The 26,263-nt window shown below is 41.3% G+C and overlaps 1 protein-coding gene across 1 annotated transcript in view; it reads right to left on the reverse strand.

The window, feature by feature from the left end:
- Positions 1-26,263, reverse strand: part of LOC126354621 (heparan sulfate 2-O-sulfotransferase pipe) — a 240,771-nt gene that overhangs the window by 22,826 nt on the left and 191,682 nt on the right. The window contains exons 5-7 of the mRNA XM_050004385.1: positions 23,319-23,398; positions 9,483-9,639; positions 2,544-2,668 (exon numbers count right to left, since the gene is read on the reverse strand). Of these exons, the coding sequence (XP_049860342.1) occupies positions 2,544-2,668; positions 9,483-9,639; positions 23,319-23,398 (362 nt within the window). The remainder of the gene's footprint in view (positions 1-2,543; positions 2,669-9,482; positions 9,640-23,318; positions 23,399-26,263) is intronic.

Genomic DNA, 26,263 nt, shown 5'->3' on the forward strand with positions numbered 1-26,263 from the left:
TGGTATGTAGGATTCCATAAGGGTAATTTCCCACATCTCAAAAACTTCTCTAATTGTTTCAGATTTATCACTTGACCTATGTTCATGTCTAACTGCTACATTGTCAAAGCGCAACACCCTCAGAATACCATGGAAGCGGTCGCGAGACATAATTTCATCGAACAGTACTCAGCCATTCTCAACACTCCAAAGCTACCTGATATTTTCATTTCTTGACTTGTAAACTCCAGTCAGGATCAGAAAACCAAGAAACTTCATGAATATCTGTATCAACCCAGTCCTCGTATACGATTCGATCTTCCCTGTTTGTCCACATACTCACTTTCTCACTGAGAGGTACACGAAAGAACAACACAAAACAAGATTCTTCATGATCACAGTTCCTAATCGAATAGCTTGTAGGTCCCTGGTCTTCTTTCAGTACACCCTTTTTGCTCCACCTAACAGAAATTCCAGCTTGAGGACCTGTAGCCCATATTTCATTCCCACTGCGTGAAAACAATAAGTCACACTCAGCGGAATTTGCGCTAAATTGTTCATCGTTAAGGGGTTCTTCATGATCACCATCTTCGTATAGTTATACCTCATTATCATCATCACTGGAAGATTCACGTTCACTAGATGGGTTTTCAGAATCAGAAGACTTCTCCAACAATTCCCTTATATCCTCATCTGATAGTCCTCTTCTCCTTAACATTTTTCAGTTCGAGAACAGACAACCTTTATGAAATAATGCATCGGAATAAACATGTGCTTATCACAAGGAAGACTGTTGAATAATGAAAGAATAACAGCACGAGTCAACAGTGGCAAATGACGAAACAGACACTGCGCAGACCGACATGTGATTGTTGAAAAACTTTTCCTAATCGCACGGGCCTGCGAGGGCCGTACGGGGGGAAACATGCACCAACACTTTAGCACAAAGCCATAGGTAAATTTTTATAATTTTTTTCCTAAATTATGATGAACTTGAAAATTAGGAAAAGTCACAAAATTTCATTAAAATAAAATATATAGTTATTAATAGAGAAGATATTAAGCATCACGGACGGACCTCTTGAGGCCCGATTGTAGGTAAAGGGTTAGTAATATTTTAAAATTATATAATCGTTATTTATGCCCCTCCTACTGGAGGAAAGCTTTCAGCGACCATATTGTCACGTTTCAACAGTTTGATTAAACAATCTTAAAACTTAATCCGAAATAATTTAAGAGATTAAAGCAGATGTTTTCGTCGAGATTATTTTGGTGTGATGTAGCATATTTTCATAGAGATGATGGTGTGATAGATACTCCTGGTAGCTTTGGCTGGGGACAGGGATGTGGGAAATATGGGAGATGTTATACAAAAAGGATGTGGTCCGTATATGCCGAAAAAAACAGGTAGGTGGGATTAATGCATAAAAATATGACTGGGATGGACGAGGACAAGGAAAGAGAGAGCTGGAGCCTTCATGGGCAGGGCTGGTTATGGTATGAAAGAAGGGTAGATTTTAGGTTTTAGTTAATGATCTGCAAGACGAAGGTGACTGAAATTACGCTGGAAAAGGACAGGAATTGTATAGAAATGAAAGGAAGGGCATACGTATTGATACAGACACAGCAGCAGATCAGGTTTCTCAAGGATGGAAAAGACTTTAGGGTGTTCGGGCTGAAGTTTACTTGAGGTGTCGGAGATGCGAAGGTGTTCTAGGCGTTAGAGGTGGTGTGGGAGCTTTATAAAGTGGTGTAGGATACGGGCGTGAGTACGTAATTGAATAAAGGAACCAAGGCGTCGTAGTGAGCGATAAAAATTGGAAGGAGCGGTAGTCTGTGCTGCTTCGGCGTAGGTAAGGTTGGGACAGACGAGGGTTTCATGTGTGCTGATGATGGCCGTGTGATTGAAGCCCACTTTTTGGGCATTAGCAGTTTTAGCCTATTGCAGGCTTTCTTTTCTATGATTGTTAAGTGAGGGTTCCAGACTAATTTTTGATCGAATGTTAGTCCAAAATATTTTAGAGTTTTAGTTAGCTGGATTGGACAGCTGTAGACTATCAGGAAAAATTTTGTGGGACACATTACTCAAGTGACTTTTTTTTCCTGTAATTGTTGCTTAGGTTTTTGCCGCGTTGATGGAAATGTATCACTGGCTGCATCTAGAAGTGAAGTTGCTGAAATGGAGTTGGGGGATTCGTTGGGATTAGTAGACGGTAGGATGGACTGCAAGGAGTATGATGACGTCAAAGCTGTCACGATTTGGCAAATTTGTTTTATTTTAGCTCTGTGGCCGGATTCACTTAACATATGTAAGGAAGAGGACTTGACCTACAATTGAACTCTATAGGACTCCTTTCGTGAGTTAACACCTGTTAGTAAAATTTCATTCCTTCTAGCAATGCTTGAATTATTTAGTACAAGTTTTTACATTCTTTTTGTGAGGTGTGATTTAAACAAATTGTTTAAAATTATCAGTTCCATAAAATGTAAGATTGCTCTTATAAATCATGATTGTCAGGATGATATGTCTTGGTCAGAGCCTAAATTTGTGGCTGTATACTCACGTGCAAGCGTCGGCGTGTCCGCAGAAGAAGAGCGACTGTCTTCGATGGTCGCCTATGCCCTCCCGCGTCTCTCCCTCCAGATATCGGCACTCTCTGTCGCCGCGAAGCACACAAGTCTCGAAGTCCTGCAATAGAAACACTGTCGATAACCACGCATGTCTTCATTTCTTAGTCCTCGTACAGATATCGAAAGTATAGTCACCACCATCACTGATGATTAGCTAACTGTTCCCTGGCTTGGTTTGGCTATAGACACTATCTCCTTTTGTTAACTTGGTAGCTACGGAAAATTAGCGAAAGAAATCTTTCAGATTGTGTAGATGCCTAACGTGTACTCAATATAAAAAAATAAAAGAGCACAATGCCACAGAAGTGTGAATAATCTCAAAGATGTCATACCTGCTGCCAATTTACAGAACAGTGCCGCCGGCCGGGGTAGCCTAGGGGTCTAGGCGCTACAGTCTGGAACCGCGCGACTGCTGCGGTCGCAGGTTCGAATCCTGCCTCGGGCATGGATGTGTGTGATGTCTTTAGGTTAGTTAGGTTTGAGTAGTTCTAAGTCTAGGGGACTGATGACCACAGCAGTTAAGTCCCATAGTGCTCAGAGCCATTTGAACCATTCAGAAGAGTGCCAGAGTTCGTCTGAAGAAGTGGTAGATTAGGATTTTAGTTTTCCTCACATAAAGCAATTCAGATGGCGAATCTGGATGTAAATAATACTGCCCTATCCATTTCATTTGCAATGGTATGAGGAAATGCAGAAACTTCCCTTGCTAGGGGTCAGCAGCACAACCAAATTATTCCCCGACGATGGATGCTGTCGTGGACAGGGACGGACGATCGCAATGAAATGTGGAAAGATTTGGAATAAATTCCTGTATGATATAATGACTGGAAGTTCTCTCTCAATTCTGATAAATCCAGGATAATGCCTAAACGAAAGAGAAAAAATTTGATAGGATCCGATTATAAAATTAATGTAATTTAATGATTATAAAGAATCAGCCTCGATTGCAAATTGAAACCGGATGTTGACCTAGGTTTCGGCGCGGATATCCACACCTTCTTCGGAACGCACTAAAACTCTAAACTGCCTAAAGAGGCATGGTCCAACATTAATACAGAACGCCGAAAAGGGTAAAAGATTCGCATAAAATAATAACAAAACTGTATCGTTATAGATACCACTGAAGCTGCCTTAAAGTAGTAAACTGTTTAGTCAGTTCTACTAAATCGATCGATTTTGGTGAAAATTTTCAGTTCAAATTGCAGTTCAAAGTCGAAAACAGGCGGACACTAACACGCTACGACCAACAGTTCCTTGCAAATGCGAACAGCCTTTTTTATTTAGTGTTAGACTACGTACAAACGTCTTTTAAACGTCTTGTATTCTTACCGGAGACAGTACTAGAGGAAAAAAGGGGCTGTAAACTCGCGTCTGGAAACAAATACCTGTTGACGTATGGACCAGTCCGTCATCTGATAGACAGATGTTACTTGGCGCTACAGGAGGTATTCAATTTGATTAACATTCATTCACAGGCGGCCTGTGTGGACGAGCGGTCCTAGGCGCTTCAGTCTGGAATTGCGCGACCGCTACGGTCACAGGTTCGAATTCTGCCTCGGGCATGAATGTGTGTGATGTCCTTAGGTTAATTAGGTTTAAGTAGTTCTAAATTCTAGGGGACTGATGACCTCAGATGTTAAGTCCCATAGCGCTCAGAGCCATTTGACCCATTTGAACACTCATTCACAAACATCCTTCAGCCTTCCTCAAAGAATTCTGAAATCACGCGTATAAATCTTGCTGCATGAGGTGTTGGTCACATGTATGCGACATACGCTCGTGTAATGTGTCCACGTTACACAAATGCCTTTACGTGCCTCCATATCCACAAATCTGAACGGTTCCGGTCAGATGAGCGGGGAGGCCACGCTACTTGGCCACCTCTATATTAACCATCGCTCATTAAACGTTTGTATTCAACACTATCGTATGACATGTAGAAAATCGAGCGGTGCCCATTTGTGCATAGACCACATCTGTTGCCTTTCTGCAAGGGTAACATTCTCCAATACAAGAAAAATTGGCACCCATAAATTGAAAGTAAACGATACCAGTTAATTTGTTTGGTATAATTTGTGGTTTACAATTCCTCTTCACATACTGGTATTAAACCGAATTTGATGTCTTTTTTTCATGAGCGCTAGAGAATTTTCGTGCTCCCAAACGTCGTTATTATGATAATTTACTGTCGTATTCTGTGTGAATCTTGCCTCATCCCAGAATAAAATGGAAACTGTGAAGTGCGGATATTCAGAACGCCGTCTTAATGCGTCGATAGAACTGTAGCACAGCGTGATGATCTGGAGGACTGATAACTTGCTGTTCGTCCAAAATTGATCACGCAAGAGCGTTGTTTATCCCTTCAGCAGCTCCAATATTATAGGGGTTGTAATATTTCAGTTTTTCAATACTGTGAATGGAACTACAATGCGTAACACAATTGAAGCGTCACATTTGAAACCCCATAATTGTCTTCCTTTGTGACGCAGAAGCTCGAAATTTAGCTGGAAGGTGACTACAAATTTCCAGTGTAATGGTGAAGATGCGTGGTGCCCTGCGACGCCACACTCTGGCTCGGTGATGCTTCATGCAAGAAAGAGGTCAGACCCAGAACTTCATGTGATTGGTAAGGTGGCATCAAATTTCACATTACGGGAAGGTTGTCATCCTCTCTCTTACCCACGTTTCACTCTTCTTTTGACGCTTCTGCGTTGGAAGACAGAAACGGGACGCCCATCATAGAAATGATACGGTTTTCTTGTGGGTGGACGAGGATAACATTTCAGATACACCGCCGCTCAGAGACACGCAGAGGCCTCAAGAGGTGACATAAATGGCGCCAATGAAACCACCACATCCTTTGTGGCGTTGATTTCCACACATTTCGTGGTCGGAAACAATTGGTCGCAGTGCGGCGAGCAACAAGACGATGTTTTGAGATCGTTCGACACTGCTTCCACTTCTCAGACGACTCAGCCAATCTCTAAGGACATCTGGGGCTGCAACCTCATGGAACATGACCTGACCCCTTTGAAGTCAAGCATGACCGCAATTTTCCCTGGTATACAGGTTGATCATTACTAGGGTTCTTTCGAAACCATTCAATGGCGGTTGAACTGATGCGAAGCAGCGATGGGTCCCTGCGAAGTTATAAAAAAAACATGGGGGGAGGGGGACAACATTGACATGTGCACGAAAAAAACGGGAAAGGGTCCCACTAAGACTCCGCTCAGTTCGGCAATACCATCGAAGTCACCGCACAACTTTGCTGAGTATTTTTAAAATGTACCCGCATAGCGACATGGACATCCATTCGGCTGTGTGGCACTTTGCTGCTGCTGTAGCGCCTGAGGGCACCGAATCACTCTTTCTGGGTTATTGTGCGTTTTTACGTTCAACCCCCGGTTGACCCCCCTCCCCCCTCATTCCCCCCTCCCCCAGTGATCGTCTCACACCAGACGTGTAACCCCTATGTTCGCGTGGTAGAATAATGGTGCAAAACTTGTTTGCGCATGAGTCGCCGATATACTGTAGTTGAGGCGGAATAAAGGAAACCAGCCCGCACTCGCCGAAAACCGCCTAAAAAGCACCCACAGACTGGCCGACTCACCGGACCTCGACACAAGTCTGCGGGGCGGATTTGTCCGGGGACCAGGCGCTCCTTCCCACTCCGGAAAGCCGTGCGTTAGACCGCACGGATAACCGGGCGGGCGAGGTGTTACATACTCGTTTGAGACAGGATCATTAGCAACTGACAGAGTTCGAAAGGGGCCTCATTGTGGGTTTGCATATGGCCAGCAATATCCAGATTTGTGGGGCATTCGTATGTGACAGTGGCCTAGTGCTGAACTACTGGGGAACACGTCAGGCATGCTCATCGCCAAGGTTCTGGTCGACTATGTGTAACCACCACAAGGGAAAATCGCAGTATATAGCAGCAAGCGCTCCGTTAGTTACATGTTCCATATATAGTAACCCCTTCACATCTGCGCCAGCCATCCCAGTGCAAGTAATGTACCCGCTGCAGTATTGTGTGTCCTCTCGCAATGTAGGTCGGAGGCTAACAACGTACAGACTAAGCAATTACTGTTCCATGCATAGGTTGCCGTTAACACGACAACACAAACAGCAGTGGTTGGAGTGGTGCCATGACCATAAAGCATGGACTGCTTATGAATGAAGTTGCATTGAGTTGTAGCTCGTGCAGGATACGGTCGCCGATGTGCAGTGATCAGCTTTCGTTCCAAGCGCTGGGCGGGTTCATTTGTTTGTTCGGAAAGGGAGGCCAAGTGTTTTCCACCTTTCGGCCGCTCAGCGATGACAGAATCGAGGCGTGCACCCTGAAAGCATTTTCAAACGATTTTAAAGAAACTATTCGCAAAAAATTTCATTTTTGCTTTACATATATCTTTGTATGTCAAATTCATGTTGCCGGCCGGTGTGGCCGAGCGGTTCTAGGCGCTTCACTCTGTAACCGCGCGACCGCTACGGTCGCAGGTTCGAATCCTGCCTCGGGTATGGATGTGTGTGATGTCCTTAGGTTAGTTAGGTTTAAGTAGTTGTAAGTCTAGGGGACTGATGACCTCAGATGTTAAGTCCTATAGAGCTCAGAGCCATTTGAACCATCAGGTTCATGATGGTGTGCGTAGGATTTCGTTAATGGTCACAGTCACTGTGATATTTACTCGAAAATTTGACAATGCGTGAGATTCGGAAAAGTGCGCAATGAAAAATAGAGGTCGCTATGATTTTGCGCTGGGTGTTTATTACATAGGTGATATGTTGTTGTTTATGAAATTTAGCTAACATATTGAATTTTTCTTCACACTTGGGTAGAGGTATCTATCTGTCACCAATCTTGAGAAAATTAATATGATGTAGCACAATCATCTGCTATCGCGCCGCGCCAGCGGTAAAGCCAGAGTAAAATATCCACAACATTCCTCATACTTCATAAACGGTTTCAGACATCGAAATGAGATTTTGGCAAATGATAGGAGAGTATTTTACCGTATCGTTATTATGTACAACTTCATTATCTACCTTGTTATTCCAATAACTACAAACTTTTTTTGGTGAAAGAATGTAATTTTTAAGAGCCATCGATAGCCGGTGAAACGAGAAATGCTATGGTTTTGGAACAACATATGTGAAGACATACAAGGTTTTTTTGTACCGAGGATATGCTCTTTCATAATTTGCTGACTTTACGTTTCCTCAGTTCCTCGCATAATAAACTTAATAAACCACTGTTTCAGAATTCTCTCGCAGTTGTGTCTGCACAACATGTTATTGAGCTGCGACATTAGAAACTCCGGTGTGTTTTGGCAAAAGAAGCAAATTTTGACATAGCAGCCAGAGAAATGCGCAGAGTTTACTCAAAATTCGCCACTCATGACGCTTCTCTGCAAGTTACAAATGGTTAAAAAAGCAAGGAGAAAATAAATTGCTGCATTTTCGGCAGAATTCTTTTTACATACTAACAAAAGCAGAGGTGGCAGTATTCGGGATATCCAGGACAGGCTACAACAGTTATGGACCAGCTTGCATCAGGAGAAGATACAGTGGCTTATTATTACTCTTCCCAACTCAAACAGTGAATGCATCCAGGTCGGAGGGAATGCAGCGTTATACTGATAAATAGGCTCACAGTGCCAAGTTGTTTGGTTCAAATTTGTAATTACTGATAGAACATCGTATTTCCTGTCACCCTATATAGTTTTATTTCGTTTCCTCCTCCCCTTCTGGATACTTCGCGATACTTCGCATCTTTTGTCAGATAGTGTATTTCTGAATGTAAGTTTGTAGAAGTTTTTTCTAATTGTGACTAGTGCTGCAGGAAAGTAGGATACTTTTTGTTAAACATCTCATATAAAGGAGCGTTTCATAATTCATGTTACACACTTCTAGAGGCTGTAGAGGGGACTTAGTAGATAAAGTTATACACAGGATTCCATCTCCAACGATTCTACAGAGCGCATATACATATACATGAGATTCCATGACGATGTTACAGACTTTCTAGGATGATGGAGAAGGTATCAATTTGCGATAAGGATCCCTGCACCAGAAATGCACGAGTCGAAAGTAATGAGCAAAAACCGTTCTGATACTTCTGATATAGGCAGCTTTCAGAGATGGTGGTATTGACCAAAACAAGAAAAAAAATGACCAGTAAACGTGGACTCTAAAATGCGTACATGGGGATCTATGAGTGCAATATCTCCTCTTCTGAACAAGTGCTCATTACTCCTCAGGTACGCATTTTAGAGCTTTTGTTTACTGTTCATTTTTTCTCGTTTTCGCTCATTCTAACACCTCGAAAGTTTCCTTCCGTACAATCTTAGCAACAACAGTACCAGTACATGTATTCCACTGTAAGAGGTAGTGAAACGGTTTTCGTTTGTAACTTGCGACTCTTGTTTCCGGTACAAGGACCCTTATCTCAGATTGATGCATTTATCCTTCTCCATAATCGTAGAAAGTTTGTAACATCAGCACGGAATCACCCTGAATGTACATGCATTCAGAGGTACCTTCGCCTATAATTTTGACGGGTTGTAGCGTCGTTGGATGACGTTTCCGGACATGGGTTCCTATGTAAAACTTTATCTATTAAGCCTCCTCATCAAACCCTAGAAGTGTGTAACATGAATTTTGTAACACCCTGTACACTAACAGAACTTTATTTCGTGGAATCTTAACCTACACTAAGCGAATGACCATTTATAGGACATCCAGAATACGTTTTGCAGAGGGGGCGCGCAGGTACACACGTTTAAAAAAATAGAAATGTATATTTTTCTCTACGATAACCAGTAACCACTTTTGGTGTGTTTGTAAGCCACTTGTGAGATAGAGAGGCATGTTACCTTCTTGAGCCAACGCGGGTCCGGCAGTGGGATGTCAGGGAATGCCTGCTTGCGCTCCACGTAGTACCAGGGCGCACGCACGTAGTAGTACCACGAGATGACGCGCTCCACCGGGTCACGGACCAGGTTCACGTAGATGGGCTCCGGCAGGCCGTACCTAGTGGGCAAAAGGCACACAAAATTCACCAGTATGCCACACTGAAATACCTAAACAAAACAAAGGCACGTAGGCTTGTCGTGTGTGTGTGTGTGTGTGTGTGTGTGTGTGTGTGTGTGTGTGTGTGTGTGTGTGTGTGTGCGTGTGCTTGTGTGCGTGCGTATGTGTATGCGTGACAATATTTTGCTTCTGTCTACTTCTAAGTACATCATACAAACAGTTTTATGTCTTTCAGTGTGTATTAAATATGGATTACAGACGACTCGCTTGGTCAGATCAGTTATTTCAAATTATTGTAACTGATTGGAAATTATTCACTAATCCCTAAATAATATCTCCTTTCGTTGCGCCGTAAATATTCTTATTGAAAAGGTAAAAATCCAATAATAAGTTTGCGTAAACATGTCTGAGGTCAGACATTAGACTGTTCCCACAATGAATGAACATTTCGTAATTTGAGAATGGAATGTACCTTTCTATAACGCACAATCCTAGTTTATACACAAAAAATGCAGTTAGTCGGATAATTGGCTCTCTTCATAGCAAATACTGTAAAATACCTGTTATTATATCTTTTTTTTAATGAATGACTCATAATTTCGCCAGGTTAGCGTAAAGCTGAAAATCTGGTCATTGATTTTTTAAGAAAAGAAATAAGTTGAACAAATGTCAAATAATTGCTCGTGACAGTTAATAAGTTATAGAAAACCCATTTACCATTTCAAAGAAGCAATACTTCCCTAAATTAACGGTCTTTGTTCCAAATGCAACGAACAGCGTCTGATGTCACAGACTGCTCAAAAAGACTTTACTTATTTATGCTTCATCATTTACATTTACTCGAATTTTTTCTCACCATATGCAGAACATAATAATTATTACATCTTATGGGTAACTGTTAACAAAACGGACAGAATAGCATACAAACTATGCCCTAGCATGATATCCACTTACTTTAGTGTGGCTCTCCAGGGAATAAAAACAACGACATACAGAATGTCGGCTTTTAGACATTATTTTCTACAAAACTTAGTTTACATGTTCTTGCAGTGAATTGAGGTTGATAACTTTTACCCAAATGTACAATGAGTTACAATACTGATAGTCTTTGCCTTTCACATTGTGGATCATTTTAAAATTTCGTAGAGCAATACACTCATCATTTCAGAAACTGTTGTCTGTGTAGTTAAATACTGCCTAGACATCTGGAGACTAGGAAGTTTGAATAGTTCTTCCACTAGAGACTATCTTCATCACCTTCACTTATGTTTTCAATAGTTGTACATTGTATGAAAATGAACGAAAAATACCATCGCGTTAGTATTAGTCTTTATATGCCGTTCCACTGCATTTTGGATGCTAATATCTATTGCAAACCTTAATTCTCTGTGCTATACTTATTTTTATGGTCGATTGACATCAGTTTGGAGCAACTGGAACGCAGACTTGCAAGGTAGGCAGATGTGATAAGAGAAATACCATCTTTCAAAGTGAAATGTTATCTTACATGTTCTCTTTTGCTAGACATCTTCCCGTTTACTAAGTGATGTCGATATGAAGATTAGACTGCTTTCTTTCGTTAAGGAATAATCCACAGACTACCTGAAATTTGTGTCGGGAAACGTATTTAAGTTACGAGATCTTAGAGGAATGTCTTCGAAAGTGACTCAGACTACAGAAAAAAATACAAAGTCTAGGGATTTTTGGGAAAATGAGATGAGGTACGCTATGTGAATTAACGATATTTATTTAATTTGTTTTTAAAAGGAAATTAACAGAATAGAGAACAATGCCCAGAATGTGATGAATGAACGCACGGGAACAAATGAAACACACCGACTTTGGAGAAACTCCCCACAAAACATTCACTCTTATTGTCCTCTCATGTATTCTGAATCGCCTACGTCCTACTGTACTAGTAAATAAACGTCTATAAAATAAAGTAAATTAAATTTTGGTTACATTGCTAAAGCAAGAAGAGCAATAATCGTAGGAGGAATACTGTATATTAATATTCAGTAGTATAGATACTGTGTGACTTCATTTATTTAGGCGTAGGCAGTAGAATTTAACTTGAAATTGACAGAAGCTTAAAGTCCCAAAATATCTGTTGCAAGAATTACTTGCGCAATAAAGAGGAAACAGTATTAATAATAATAGTAATAATAATAATAATAATAATAATAATAATAATAACAATAACTGTTTGTCATATTTTTATAATGTCTTCGTATATTTATTCAAATGAGGTTTTTACATTTCAGAAATCACAAGGAAGGGAATGTCACTACACTGATAAGCATTAGTTCGTATATTTAAATTAAGGAATGTGTGACAATGAAATTAATGAATCACACGTTTCACAGTATGTGTGTGTCCAGAAATTGCCCACTAATACTTCCAGTATTCCTTCTCATTTAAGCCTTTTCGCACTGGTAGCAATGTCCTTATGGCACCTCGTGTTTTGGTCATCGCTGAGTGCTTAACAATTTTAGTACATGGTAAAAAGTAAATCTACAGAGACATCCAAGCTTCAAGTTCGTGGCTGTGCGTGGGCATATCATGTACGAGCACGTGTACTTGGGCGCTTTGTTGTTTTCGAAAAATTCTGGTTAAACATTCTTAAAACTAATCCACCCCTTGTCAGTTTGAAGAACGTCATAGAACTAATTGTCCTGTAAAGGTATCCTAAACTATGCCAAATAAGATGACGTCTTTCAGTTTTGTATGACTTAATACAGGAAATTCTGATGTCAGATACTTGAAACCTTACGTTTGAAAAAGTTTTTTCATTGGTTCGTTATTATGTGAGTAGGAGGAAGTAAAACGACCATACTAATTTTCTGATACAGATATCTAACTTCTGGGACTGTGTCATTTAAAACTCTAGAGATGGTCAAGTGTGATAGCAGCTACGTCCTTAGTAATGCTGGTGCACCAGCTATTAGGAAGGTGATACCACACAACGAACTGATTTCGGATGCAGGCGCAGGAACAGAAGAGGTGCCACCAATACGCGAGCCTAGGACGGAGTAACGTATCGGTGGAAGGAGTCAGAGATGAGATGCTGGGCACCAAGGCCTGATACAAAGGAAGATAGCTGTGACGGAGGATGAGGGAGGGAGGGGAGAGAGAAAATAGTCAGCCCCCCAGCTATCACTTCATCTGTGCACCTGACGATGATGACGTGGTCGCTTGCCGAAATACTGTTGTTGCTGGGTCCTGACATCCGTCCGCTCGCCTTTGAGCTATTTCGTCATGCAGTACGGTGGGAGAAACTCAAGAATCACATCCGAAGTAAAATGTGTTTAGAATTGCTTCACTTTGCACATTTTTGGTTAACAGTTGGAGTGTCTATTTAATGCCAAATTTTTATGTAATTATACTAAACTTAATTGTCCCATTCAAAGATGAATAACAATACTTGAGGTAACGCTAATGCAATCGTGACACAGAAGTAGTGCCTCTACGATCACCAGTGAAGGTTGTTTGGTATACATAGTGTTCAACGAGAAAATTTTTTTGTCAGCAGCTACCGTAAGCGTAATTGTCATTTGTTTACAGAAAAGGTGCAACAATGTTGAAACATTTAACCAAGAGCAAATCTCGTAGCCGATTAAACCGGTTGAAGTGAAAATATAAACGCAGCTATTCTACTGAATAAAAGCTTCTTTTGGATGGTTCTAATAGCTCACAAATGCACCCAAATTACATGTAGCACCGAAACTGAATGAAAATGAAACATTAAAGAATGAGAAATACAATGCAAACTTTCCTATTTACTGTGGATTACTTCTGATCGAGTAGATCGTTTCAACTACACTACCAAAAAGAAAATGGTTAGCGTATTGTGGCTGTAATAGTACATTAGAAAGAAGGCAATAGTTTTATCCCGTCTTTACAGCAGGCATTCGTTCTAACTGAAGAGCTATGCAAGTTCGTACTGCATTATTTATTACATCCAGAGATTCGGAAATTGTATGTCACTCTTTTTAAAACTGGGTTTTCTACAGACAAGGATAAAAAGAACGAGCCAATCTACGTAGTAAGGTGAAGATCTCTTTCAACGCTTCAACTAAATCTGTGAGTTCTCAACCCAGAAAGTATAACATTAAGATAACTTTAAAAAATAATTTATTCTTTCTTAGTATGATTTTACTTTATTTACTTAAGCGACTCTCTCTTATACTGTTTTCGTGATCAGTCGCGTAAATGATAACTTAACTTTTTTGTTCTATCTGTTTGCTCTGTTCTCTCGTTGTTTGATTTTATTTGCAGTGTCAGCCGTATTTTAAAACGAATTACATCTGCAGTTAACTAAAATTTTCTTTTACTTGACTATTTCAAGATTGTGATCATTGCATTAGAAATTGTTCGACTATGGTTAAATTTTCTCTACGTAATATGTATTTTAATCGATGAGGGTCTATTTCTTAATTTATTTCCTCTACAAATCACTTTTTACAATGTCGTGCCTCTGAATAACTTTTCTATATCATTGGCCCAGAATTCTTAATTACAAGAAAGATCAATCTGATAAGAAAACGTATTTCCTTCTATCGTTGTTTTGTCCTTAACTGCTTTTATTCGTCTGATTGACCGCGTTCCGTTTCTTTTACGCCTTACTGGTAGACAGCCAGTGAGACACGAGAGCGGCACGGGCTATCATTGCGCTGTACAGCAGGGGCTCACAACGACACAGCAGACATCTATTATAAGATTTCTACATATTTTATAATACGGTGCTACACCGAAATTACAATTACTTTTCGAAATATTATTCAAAATTATTTTAAACTGCATAAACTTACCGTGATATTACTGTGTTATACTGGAAAGACTCATAGGTAATTTATGACATGTAAAAGAAGCTACTGAAGTCTGATCGCAAATTATAATAATGTTTAAGATACATAAAGGTCACTTTCTTTGGTGGCACAACGGTTAGGACGCTGGACTCGCATTCTGGAGGATCGGGAGTCAACATGAGACTGAGTAAGGAGGGTTAAATTTCTCTTGCGCTCCCTGAATCGATTGACGCGAGTGTCAGAATGGTTATTTTGAGAAAGGATTGAGTCGATTTTCTTCCTCAGTCCGAGCTGGTGCAATGTGGTCTTTGTTGTTGTTGTTGTTGTTGTTGTTCCATTAAAATCTAATCTGACTTCATTTCTTTTCCTGATCATGGCCAATCATCGTCAACAACATAACAGCAGAAATTTCACAGTTTGCGAAAAAATGAAATCTAAGAGAACATGAACAGAATAATGCATTTCTTTAATTTATTTTACTTCCTTTCTTGTTATTCAGTCAATATTCAGTATTGCCGACAATATAGTATAGATTTGAATGAAGGTACATCATCAAGTGAATAAAAGTAAAGACGCAATATTTTGGGACAATTTTAGTGACGACAGTCTCGATTGGAAAATTGACGATTGAAGAAACCGATAAAAAGTTTTAGTGTAATATCTCAATTTATTTATACATTTTGTCTGTACTTTGTTGTCAGAATATCAGTAGCGGTACTTCACGTAACATATACTTTCTGAGCTGTTCTTTAATTTTTCTTTATCTTACTACTTCTGCAGACAAAATTCGTCATTGCATCAGAAATGGCACGTTATTTAATATTCCCGTTTTTATCTATTTCAGTAAGATATTTTCTTCTTTTATCTCACTCAAAATTCTTTATCACTGCTACAAAATTTTAGCATTTATAATTACTGAGGCTGAATCCTTTCTTCAACTATTCACCGTAGTTACTTGTGAAACTATGTCTCTTCAGCAAACCGCTTTGTTTTTCCATCGAGTCACTTGACACGTTTCAGTTGTTAGTCTACTTTATTATAATGTATGTTTATCTTTGGAATTTTGCTGACATAGGTATATTTACGGCTTTTAATTTTTCATTAGGTATTTCTGTAACTGGTTTAAATCGTCACATGTCGATGCCGTATTGTATTCCTATTTGTTAGTATTGTGTATAATGTATAATGTTACCACGATTTTTGCTAAAATAGCTGACTTTCTTTTATAATTAATCAGTCTACATCTAATTGTTTAATTTTTTTGCACTGGCCTGTCAATTTCCTTGTCGATTTTGTATTAGTTCACGTACACCACAGTAATCGTAATTGTATGAATACTCTAGACATCACAGTTGGTGAAATGTTATTTTGCTGTTTTTTTTTTTAAATTAGGTGATCAACATTATTTAGATTTAGCTGCATATTCTATTTTTGAAAAACATAGTTACTGTACATACATTTTAAATAGCCGCACAAAAAATTAACGAAAACTTTGCATGTGTTAATTCTCGAGAAGACTTTATGTACTAGCCGCATACAATGTGATTCCGTATGAATCTAAAAAATACGGAGGAAGTAGTAAACGGTCTACTGAATATTTTTAGAAAGGTAACATGTGTTCGTGAAACGAACTTTGGCACGGATGGATTATTTTGACCTATCCTCCTGAAGGTACCTGTGTTACATGTCATACTGTCCTATTTGGACTCATTTGGAAGGTGCCAGTAAAAAGCGTTAAAATAACGTAAAGATCCAGACATAAGAAGAAGGTATTCCCTCTTAGCTGGAGTCGGTGACTATTTCCTTTTTATGGCCTGCTACGTCAACCGATGCCGTCCCTCTTGATGAGTTCCTATGCGGACATCTAGATCCAATTGTTAATGAGCCACCGTGGGCATGGGTATGAAATTAACTGTCCGTATTGCAAATGGAGTTCTTGAAATTCCAATTACACCACGAACATTTGGTGGGTGCTACAGCGTTTCGTACGTCTTCGTCTTACGAAGCGCCACGGCGCTGGAAGTCTCCATTTCGAGAGTTACGAAATCGTACGTTGTTACGTCAGTGTTGTGAATGTTGTAATACTAACTGATGTTTGTAAATGACTGTGAACCTTAGTTTAGCTATGCATCCATACATGTAAATAATACCTACAAAAAATGGTTCAAATGACTCTGAGCACTATGGGACTTAACATCTATGGTCATCAGTCCCCTAGAACTTAGAACTACTTAAGCCTAACTAACCTAAGGACATCACACAACACCCGGCCATCACGAGGCAGAGAAAATCCCGGACCCCGCCGGGAATCGAACCCGGGAACCCGGGCGTGGGAAGCGAGAACGCTACCGCACGACCACAAGATGCGGGCAATAATACCTACACCCCAAGGTAAATAATAAATGAATTAAACGAATTAATACCGCAAACAGATCACAATATCGCAAGATCTATTACAATCCGCCCCTCTTTTAACTGGTTTTATACCTCCCATATTTTCAATTACAGGCACTTAGTAAAGTACACTCCTGGAAATTGAAATAAGAACACCGTGAATTCATTGTCCCAGGAAGGGGAAATTTTATTGAAACATTCCTGGGGTCAGATACATCACATGATCACACTGACAGAACCACAGGCACATAGACACAGGCAACAGAGCATGCACAATGTCGGCACTAGTACAGTGTATATCCACCTTTCGCAGCAATGGAGGCTGCTATTCTCCCATGGAGACGATCGTAGAGATTCTGGATGTAGTCCTGTGGAACGGCTTGCCATGCCATTTCCACCTGGCGCCTCAGTTGGACCAGCGTTCGTGCTGGACGTGCAGACCGCGTGAGACGACGCTTCATCCAGTCCCAAACATGCTCAATGGGGGACAGATCCGGAGATCTTGCTGGCCAGGGTAGTTGACTTACACCTTCTAGAGCACGTTGGGTGGCACGGGATACATGCAGACTTGCATTGTCCTGTTGGAACAGCAAGTTCCCTTGCCGGTCTAGGAATCGTAGAACGATGGGTTCGATGACGGTTTGGATGTACCGTGCACTATTCAGTGTCCGCTCGACGATCACCAGAGGTGCACGGGCAGTGTAGGAGATCGCTCCCCACACCATGATGCCGGGTGTTGGCCCTGTGTGCCTCGGTCGTATGCAGTCCTGATTGTGGCGCTCACCTGCACGGCGCCAAACACGCATACGACCATCATTGGCACGAAGGCAGAAGCGACTCTCATCGCTGAAGACGACACGTCTCCATTCGTCCCTCCATTCACACCTGTCGCGACACCACTGGAGGCTGGCTGCACGATGTTGGGGCGTGAGCGGATGACGGCCTAACGGTGTGCGGGACCGTAGCCCAGCTTCATGGAGACGGTTGCGAATGGTCCTCGCCGAAACCCCACGAGCAACAGTGTCCCTAATTTGCTGGGAAGTGGCGGTGCGGTCCCCTACGGCACTTCGTAGGATCCTACGGTCTTGGCGTGCATCCGTGCGTCGCAGCGGTCCGGTCCCAGGTCGACGGGCACGTGCACCTTCCGCCGACCACTGGCGACAGCATCGATGTACTGTGGAGACCTCACGCCCCACGTGTTGAGCAATTCGGCGGTACGTCCACCCGGCCTCCCGCATGCCCACTATACGCCCTCGCTCAAAGTCCGTCAACTGCACATACGGTTCACGCCCACGCTGTCGCGGCATGCTATCAGTGTTAAAGACTGCGATGGAGCTCCGTATGCCACGGCAAACTGGCTGACACTGACGGCGGCGGTGCACAAATTCTGCGCAGCTAGCGCCATTCGACGGCCAACACCGCGGTTCCTGGTGTGTCCGCTGTGCCGTGCGTGTGATCATTGCTTGTACAGCCCTCTCGCAGTGTCCGGAGCAAGCATGGCGGGTCTGACACACCGGTGTCAATGTGTTCTTTTTTCCATTTCCAGGAGTGTATTACCACTTTGTTGATTTCCCTCAGACTTTACATAACGTTACTGAAGTGCTCAACAAGGATCTTTGTGCCAAACTATTGAAAAAAACCATTATTTTCATAGTACTAATCACATATCTTCTATGGTGCGGCCATTTGTATCAATCAATTATGAAACATAACGTTTCGTGTGTTTCGTGTCATCACAACAACTTAGGACAGTACAAAACAAGTGGAATAAATGGCCAAGCCACATAACTATAAGTTACAGTACAAACGAGATGCGACTAACGTAGTGCGGAAATAAAAATGTTACGGGCTGCATGACCAGAGATGGAACGCCTTTCTCCAGTGGCATGTCTCCGCTGCTCTGACTGTTTCTGGAGAATTTATGTTCTCCGTAGCAGGAAAGCGGTGAAAGTGCCGCGGAGACCCGTGGGCAGTGTGACAAGAATGCCTCGGTGCATTGCCCACTCGATCTACGCTTCCCGACGGAGAGCACTAAGCGAAAGTTCTAAAGAATACTTTCTTCAAAGAGGTAGATAAGTTTTACTCTTTAGAGGATGTGAATGTTTTGAGCTGGCACGAATACGTTACACAGTAAATACAAATTCAGAAATTCTGTAAGATTTTGCTTGTTTTATGAGGAAAATAGTTGAGAAATTTTTTTAAGGGCTTTGAACTTATCAACGTTACCGCCCTCGTATGAATCACTTCCTCTGTGTTTGAGTATAGGTAGACAACTTCTTATTATTGCTTTGTTATTAGCCGCAGCTTGAAGTTTCGATATCGCGGATGTGCGACCGAATGTCACGTTACGAATCTACAGATTCTTGTTCGACCTACGAACGACCGTAGAATTTTATACGATACTTAGCGTGAAATTCACCACCGGCAACGTTACATATGTGTCATCATCGTCCTCGGCGCAAGAGCCCTGTGTGAGCCTTGGCCTTCTGTAGAAGATTGTTCCATTCTTCCCTGTTGGGTGCCGAACTCTTCCAATTTTCGTTATGTCCTCTGTGACATCTTCCTTCTATCTGATCTTTGGTCTTCCTACTTTCCAGGTCCTCCCGGCACTGCGCTGAATACCTTCATAATCAGTCTATCGTTTGCTCTCAGTACATGTCCTGCCCATTCCAGCCTTTCAATCATAATGTAGCTGACAATGTCTGGTTCATTATACAGATTATATAACTCATAGTTAAATATCCTCTTCCAGTCATTTTCTTTCACTGACCCAAGAATCTGTCTCAAGATCTTTGCTTCAAATATGCCCAGTTGTCTTTCATCAATTTTTTAATGTCCGTGTTTCAGCACCGTATGTTAGCAACAGCATTACTAAAACTTTATGCATCATAAGTTTAGTTTTCCTGAACAGCAGCTTAGATTTCAGATATTTTCTGAGGCCATGGTAGCATTTGTTGCACAATATTAGTTTTTGAATTTCAGAGCTGAGATTGTTCTTACAGTTTACTTTTGATCCAAGGTAAGTGAAACTACTTACATCAGACTTACAGGACCAGTTTCTATGGATGGGGGCTCATTTGGATAATCTTTCTTAATTACAGGGAAATGCTTCTTTTTTCCTTCATTTGTCTGTAGATACATCTTTCTAGTCGCTCTTTGAATACTTGTAAAGGTTTGTTTCATTGGTCTTGGCGTTCTTACAATTGTATCAATATCATCTGTATATCCCAGCACCTGAACTGATTTGTCCCTCCTTTATTGATGCCCATATCTCCCAGAACCTTTTCCAAAGCCATATTAAACAAAAGTCAGGATGGTTCGTCTCCCTGTCTAACTCTTTTTTTGTGATCAGAGAACTTGATAACATATTATGTATTTTAATTTGACTTTGGATGTTTTCCATAGTTGCTTCACTCACGCAATCAATTTATTGGGAATGTCTAGCTCTTAGATTGCTTATACAGCTCCGCTCCAGCAAATCTTGATGTCTGTGCTTCGTAGTAAATCATGGAGATTTCTTAGTCTGCCTCTGAATTAGTGACTGTTTAAGGTAAATAGGCGTGAAGTAAATTGCATCAAAAATCGAGGTCATCAGAGGATGCGGTGAGGTGGCGAGTTCCCGGTACTACCTCATGAGGTCATGAGGAAACGAAGATTGTCGTTTGGCTAAAGTCAGGCAAACATCTTTCACACTGTGTGTTATGTATATAGGGAACTATTTTCTCTATTACGATTGCTATTGGAAAATAAGTTATTTGTAATTTTGTCAAAATATACATCAGCTGTATAATAGATTTCTTTTGAAAGCGGAGAACCGAACAGTACTTTTCTTGTCACAAATATAAATATGTATTACGTTGTTCTTAACTTACTCGCCTTTCTCTCTGTTGCTTTTTTCTGTTCTCCAGTCAAAATGAACGATATCGTCATTAATCTGATTTCATCGGTATCAACATTATTCGACGCCTGTGTAAAGTGTTTCATCCTCTTAAACAGAAAAAGAGCATTTTTCCTGCTAAGGACCAAATCATTTGTATACAGGATACACTATGCTGAATTTCCTTACATTCATAAGAAAGCAGTAGAAAACACAATTTTTCTCTGGGTTTTTAATCCCACGCAATATTACGAAAAATTCTAGAGATTTTTGTATGAAAATGTATCACTGATTTGTTATGCATTCAGATGAACTATCTGTTTGAAGCTCCCTAGCTTCCGAGTCAACCAGAAGGTGGCGGAGGCTCCGACTGAAACAGCGTAAAACCGTCCCCTAGGAAATACCGCTAAGTGACCAGCACTAATCAAAGGTTAAACTAGTTACCACAAACGGAATGAATTTACACTGTTCATCGGAGTGTGCGGTGACTTTTAACTTCCAATCAGATTAAAACTGTGTGCCGGCCCGGGACTCGACCTTGGGACGCAGGTCTACCTGGGTCGCAGGTTCGAGTCCCGCTCCGGCACACAGTTTTGATTTACTAATTACTATACAGTGCGGCAAAGGCTCTTACATTTACTCTTGCTAAATTAATGAGATTATAGTATTCCATACGATATATTTGCTACGCACTTTCATGGTGGGGAGGGGGGCGGATTGTTATGATTTAAAGGTCTACTTCGATCAGTCAACGAGTAGGCGTCACTATTTTACAGCACATAATTTATATTAAGTATCAAAAAGACTCTACAAACTTCGTGATTTGAAAACATTGTCCATAAAAGCTCTGCTATCAAATGCTCATATAACCTACGCTAACGAGACTGTAATATCTGTGTGTGTGTGTGTGTGTGTGTGTGTGTGTGTGTGTGTGTGTGTGTGAAGGAGGGAGAGAAAACTGTTCTCTCACTTAATTTTAGAACAGGACAACGTTCGAAGTAAATTATTTATTAATGTTTGGAAAATACTGGTTTTGCTGAAATGACTGCCGCTATGCAGGAATGGAGACTACAGCAGTGTTTAGCTCACCGAACAAAAAATTAGTCACCCCTAGAGAAATTATTACAAACATCATTTAATACCCTGTAAGACCGGCACGGGATTTGATAACCACCTGGATTCCATTACGAAGTGAGTGCACACGGTGGTGCAGGTACGTCACATTCAGTTTAAGCCACTCTTTGACTATCTAATCGCGCAGTTGCAGCAAATTGCGGGGATGCTGATGATGTCGGTGTTTTACTCTCTCCTGCAACATGCCTCATAGACTTTCTGTGGGGTTCGGTTCAGGTGATTTCACAAGCCAGTCGGGGTGCAGTAGTGTGGGAGACTGTTCGGAAAACCAGTCACATATTCTTCCAGACCAATGAATTTTGATTGTTGTCTTTATGTGCCTGTGTGATCAATGACCTCTTGCGAAGTGACCGGCTCCAACCGTTCATTGCACGTTCTCACGCTTACAGGTTGGGAAAAACCTTCATTCACTGCCTACAACTATTCCTGTCGTCTTTGGAAGCTATTTTAATTCACAAGCTCTGGTCCCTGTGAGTCAGGACCTTTTTCCGGCCACAATTATGACGTCGTCTTTCGCTGCCTCGTGTGTTACAGCATTACTTGTAAACACGTTGAACAGCCCGCCGCGAAACACCACCAGTTCAGCAACTTCCACGCTGTATCGTCAACGTCACGGCCAAACAAGATTGCCCCTTTTTGCTACTCTGTCACATCTTCATATTTACACACGTTTACGTACGATGTTCGCATGAAACATAAATGTTTCAGTGATCGCTTCTTTCTTATGCTCTCGAAGAGGCAATGCGCGAGCGGCTGAGCACGTGACTCGATCGCTGCGTCGTCTGTAACGGCTTAACGATTCATCTGTACGTGCATGCTGGGATGACTAATTTTTTGTCCGGTAAGCTTACAAAGCCTTCATGTTTCACTGCACTACCGAATGATAGGAACCTCGGAAAGAAAATAATGAAAGGGAATCTTAATAATAAAATCCGTATACTGGCTTTTCATAGCGCTTTCACTATATTAATGTACATTTAAAACTTCCGGGTCCATGGTCAGGCTTCAACTGTTAAGAAATTACCTTCATTGGGATGTTTACACGCCGATCTTGTTGATTTACTATGAGACCACTATGAAGTAACTCCCACACGTCCCTGTCACCTCTGAAAACTGTGAATGTTAACCTGTAGGAGGTACTTCATACTGACTTCATATCAAGTCAACAAAATTCGCAGATATGCATTTTTGGCGGATTGACTTTCCAGTTAAGGTCAGATAGGCATTTTTGTAGTGTTGACATGGCAGCGAAGGCCTGTATGTAACAACTAAAGGTCTGACGACTATGTTGTGACTTAGAAACATACTTACATTTCCATAGTAAAGACGCTATGAAAAGTCAAGAGACGGTTTTGAGTTGGCCAAGAACAGCCTGTATGGCTCCCACGAGAAAAGTAAGTAACAGTTTCTCTAGTGTATATTTACTTATTTTATACAAGAGGAGTGAGTTCAGAAACGTTACTTACTGCGAGAAATTGGTGAAGCACACGTGCTTGACGTACACTGCAGGTGGCTCGAAGCTGTTGACGTGAGCCGCCAGCGCCGCCTGCCGACAGTTGAACATCGCGTAAGAACACCACCATATTGCATCTGAGGCGTTATTGGTAAATTATTTGTTTTATCGTCCAATAGGGACTCTACATCACTAATGTCTTTGTGCTTGAATTTATCAACATGTTTAAAAGAGTGTGTGATAAAAATGAAAGGACCACTGCCCGAGAATAATGTAGTGGATGGACGTCGCAAATGAGCTATTATTAGTGATAAACTAACAGTAGCCAGCAGACCAAGTTTTCCTGCTGCAGTTAAGAGCACTCTAAGTATTCATGAGACCTAAATGTGCTAAACCCGATTGTTTGGAAGTCCTCATATACTTTAAACGTTACTAATGTAGAATGGATTAGGCTCTCTGAAACCAAAGCAACTTGATGGATTTCATACTTAGACCATGTAAAATCATCGACCTTTGGACGACGATTGTTCAGAGAAATTGGCAGTCATACGTTGCTATTCGCAACGTATTATTACGCTTCGGAAACTTTTAGTAACTTGATTCCCTTGGCAGAACATGTACCCATGAGCCACATGAGAAAAATTCTCGATACCACCTCGCCGGTGAAATGATGCGCTCATTCTCTATCGGTTTGTGGATTCACGTTTTATGCAGTGTGTGGTGTGGCGTTCCAGTTATCTGCTACATATTTTCGGTATGTTTGTGGGATCTACAGAAATGGAGAGTAAGAATCGCTCTATTTTCCTCATCGCATTGTATCAAATGACGGACTGTTTAGAAAACTGCTCTCTTTTCATATTAAGAAAACTTCACAAGATAAGGTATTTCATTTCCAATTCACACACTCTAACATTTTTAATAGAAATTGTTGTAGCACGACAGGCTCCAGTTGTGTGTCAAGTAATGTGTTTGTGGGGGGCAGTATGCGTTACTAGTTAACTATACGAAATTTTCGTTGGATAATTCACTATCATTGTGGTTGCACTAAAAAGTGATTTAATGTCATCTCCTACATGTAAGGGACGTTCAAAAAGAAAGGAGCCAGAGGCATAATTACAGAAACCAGTACCTGTATGTTAGAAGTATTGACCTTGGCTGTTGAGACACTTGTCCCACTGTGACACAAGGCGGTGAATGGGTGTCTCATAAAATTTCCGGGGCTGCGAAGTTAACCAGTTTCGCACGTACAGCTGGACGCCGTCGTCCAAGTTGAATTGGTTGCCCCTCAGAGCCTTTTTAAGTGGACCAAAAATGGCGTAACCACAGGGAGAGAGCTCCGTACTGTATAGAGGGTAACCAAGAACCTCCCATTTGCATTCCTGCCGGAGTGCCGTAACTGTGTTGGCTTTGCGATGTCGTAGAGCAGAATGACCCCACGGGTGAGATTGCCTGGTCGTTTTGATTTGATCGATTGGCGAAGGGTGGTCAAGGTTTGCGAGTAACGCTGGGCATTCACTGTTGTCCCAGAAGGGGTCCATTTTGGTCAAAGAAGAACATCGGCATAACCTTTCCTGAACTCGTCTGGACGACGACGGCGTCCAGCTGTACTTGCGGAACTGGTTAACATCGCAGCCTCGGGAATTTTATGAGACAGCCGTTCACCGCCCTGTGTCACAGTGGGACAAGTGTATCAACAGCCAGGGTCAATACTTCTAACACATAGGGAGTGGTTTCTGTAATTATGCCTCCAGCTCGTTTCTTTTTGAATGCCCCTTATATTTGAAGGATCCACTGCCACAAGACAGTCACTATTAAATATCATATTTTACTAGGAAAAAATCTTACAGCAAAGTCAGCACCAGGCTGGCAGGGACAATCTCATCATGTAGGTTATCGAACAGTGGTGTTCAAAATAGGCTGATCAGGGATAACGTTAATGTGAATGTGTATTTTTAGTACCAAAATCGAGATTACAAGATACCACTCAGTATGGCCCCGACATATAGGTTGCATCAGACACACTTTTGTAAATTTTGAGGGCGACTGCAAATCGTCGATTCTGGTGAGACATCAGCAGCAGCTTAAGATTAATGTGTGGCTGGAACTGTAAGAGTATTTTTGATACGCCCGTATACTCTCACGGCTCGTTTGACAGGTACTGCCTAGATGGACTTTATTCGAAATACTGTTCCATACTTGCTACAGTATGTGATCTTCCAAATAAGAAGAAGCATGTAGTTTATGCATGAAGGGGCTCCATAATATTTCAATCAGTTTGTTCCAGATGGCCTGTCTGGCATCTATCATGCAGATGGGTAGGCAGTGGAGGCCCAGTTTCATGGTATGAATGTTGCTCCGACCTAAATCCTTTGGGTTATTATTTGGGAGGCTATCTAAAGCAACTGGTTCATTCAACATACAATACTAATGCAGAGACGCTTCATGAACGTGTCATGAAAAGCTTTGAAAACGTTTCCACACTATTTGTGGGTGTTCGAAATGGTGATGCCGCCCGCTATCAGACGAGTGCATGAATGTGTAGAAGCTAGAGGACGAAATTTTAAAACATATGTTACGTGTTTCCCAAGCGAAGATGCTCTAAAATATTATTTCAACAAGCATTCAAAACTGAAGGATTTTCTGACGTGTGTTTACATCGAATTTTTTCCTTGTTTGGTGTGAGGAATCCGCTCCCAAGGTTTGTAAAAGCATCTCTCTGATACGCCGTATATACACGATTATGGAGGTAGTAATTGCACAACATTAATCTAAGAATAAAAAATAGGCAAAAACTTGACATCAGCAATAAGATAGGACTTGAACAGCGCATCTGGAAGTGTGGTTACCTTGACCTACACAGGAGAGCAGCTATTTGCCTTCATGGCCCGCCGGTTTTTCGTGATTGACGTCAGAGACAGAGGCAATGAAGCAGAGCTACCCGTTTTTGCTTTCAGTTGG

This window comes from Schistocerca gregaria, chromosome 3, assembly GCF_023897955.1.
Source record: "Schistocerca gregaria isolate iqSchGreg1 chromosome 3, iqSchGreg1.2, whole genome shotgun sequence".
NCBI classification, from domain to species: Eukaryota; Metazoa; Arthropoda; class Insecta; order Orthoptera; family Acrididae; genus Schistocerca; species Schistocerca gregaria.